General features: G+C 38.5%; 1 protein-coding gene across 1 annotated transcript; it reads right to left on the reverse strand.

The window, feature by feature from the left end:
• Window positions 1–613: 613 nt before the first annotated feature.
• On the reverse strand, window positions 614–819 carry SARC_16138 (hypothetical protein; the record flags this gene model as incomplete). The annotated part of the gene is made up of 1 exon (XM_014289753.1): window positions 614–819. A coding segment is annotated over one exon (206 nt), but the record flags the coding sequence as incomplete, so codon positions are not given.
• Between the last annotated feature and the right edge of the window lie 608 nt (window positions 820–1,427).

Genomic DNA, 1,427 nt, shown 5'->3' on the forward strand with positions numbered 1-1,427 from the left:
TGTGTGATGACAAAGCTACCTACATACAAATATACACATACAGGTATAAATATGTATATATTATACATGTTTGCTAATATAGGTGATAATATATATATATATATATATATATATGTATAAATAGATATATATTTAAATCACACGTGATATACACCTTCTTCAGTCGTATGCCACCGTTTGCTTTGTATGATATTTCTTTATAAATGTGTTGTGACCCTGTCCTCTCACCCCCCCCACAAACATAGCGGCTGTAAGGATTCTTTATTCAACATAACGGCACGCACGCCTACTCTTCTTACAACATACCATATACAAAGTGGTGTACATTCAGTAACACGTAAAAGCATCACTTATTTCGTGATATAAAAGGTATTTGAGCACAGATATATTCTGCGGTACTTCTGGGCAATCGCTGACTTTGAGGTCAGCATATCCCACACAACAACCCAACGCTGTAGGCAAGCAAGCTGCATGCCTATCCCGTCAGTGTTTCAAGCTCGGAAGACACACACACACACACACACACACACACACAGACACACACATACACACACACACACATATATATATATATATATATATATGTGTGTGTGCATATATAGGTGTATATTACCTACAATATATCCAACACACTCACCACCTGTGTTGTACCGTGGCTTACCTCTGGGCAGCCTGTGACCTTGGTTGCCAGTTGTTCCACCAATTGTTTGGCGCGTTTTCGCTCGTTGATCGTATCGGCTACTCGTTTGATGGTGGCCAGTGCGTTTGTCAGATTGACAAAATCGGGATGCGATTTCGGGGTGTACTTCAGAATTTGCTGTTTTTGGTTTTTAGGGTTTAGAATTTGGACAATATATGATGGTGGTTCAGTACATCGTCTTTTCTCTGACTCAGCAGGTGAGGTATAGGTGGCTTACAATGTGCCTAACCGGACTGTACTGAGTATTGTAAGTTGCATATTTTTGGAAATTGAATACATGTCTGACCATATAGGGACTTACACAACTAGACATACATACACAATATCATGCATGCATGTGACATACATACACAATATCATGCATGCATGTGACACATACTACGGACATACACAACTAGACATACACTCACAATTTCATGCATATATGTGCACTCACTCACCTCGAGCAGCATAGAGTACCGTGGAATACGCTGTACTGGCGATATGAGTAGATCGCTAAGGTCTTCTTTAATCCCTTTTGTCTGGCGACGTTCCTGTGATACGTACGAGCGTACAGTGTGATCAGACATGTGTATGTCTCGGTGTATATGGGACAAACGTAAGTGGTGACTACACATTGATAATACGATATATCGACAATAACAGATATATATATATATATATATATATACATACATATACATATACATATACATATACATATACTTATACATATATCTATACATAC

The sequence above is a fragment of the Sphaeroforma arctica genome (genome assembly GCF_001186125.1).
Source record: "Sphaeroforma arctica JP610 unplaced genomic scaffold supercont1.7437, whole genome shotgun sequence".
NCBI lineage: Eukaryota > Ichthyosporea > Ichthyophonida > Sphaeroforma > Sphaeroforma arctica.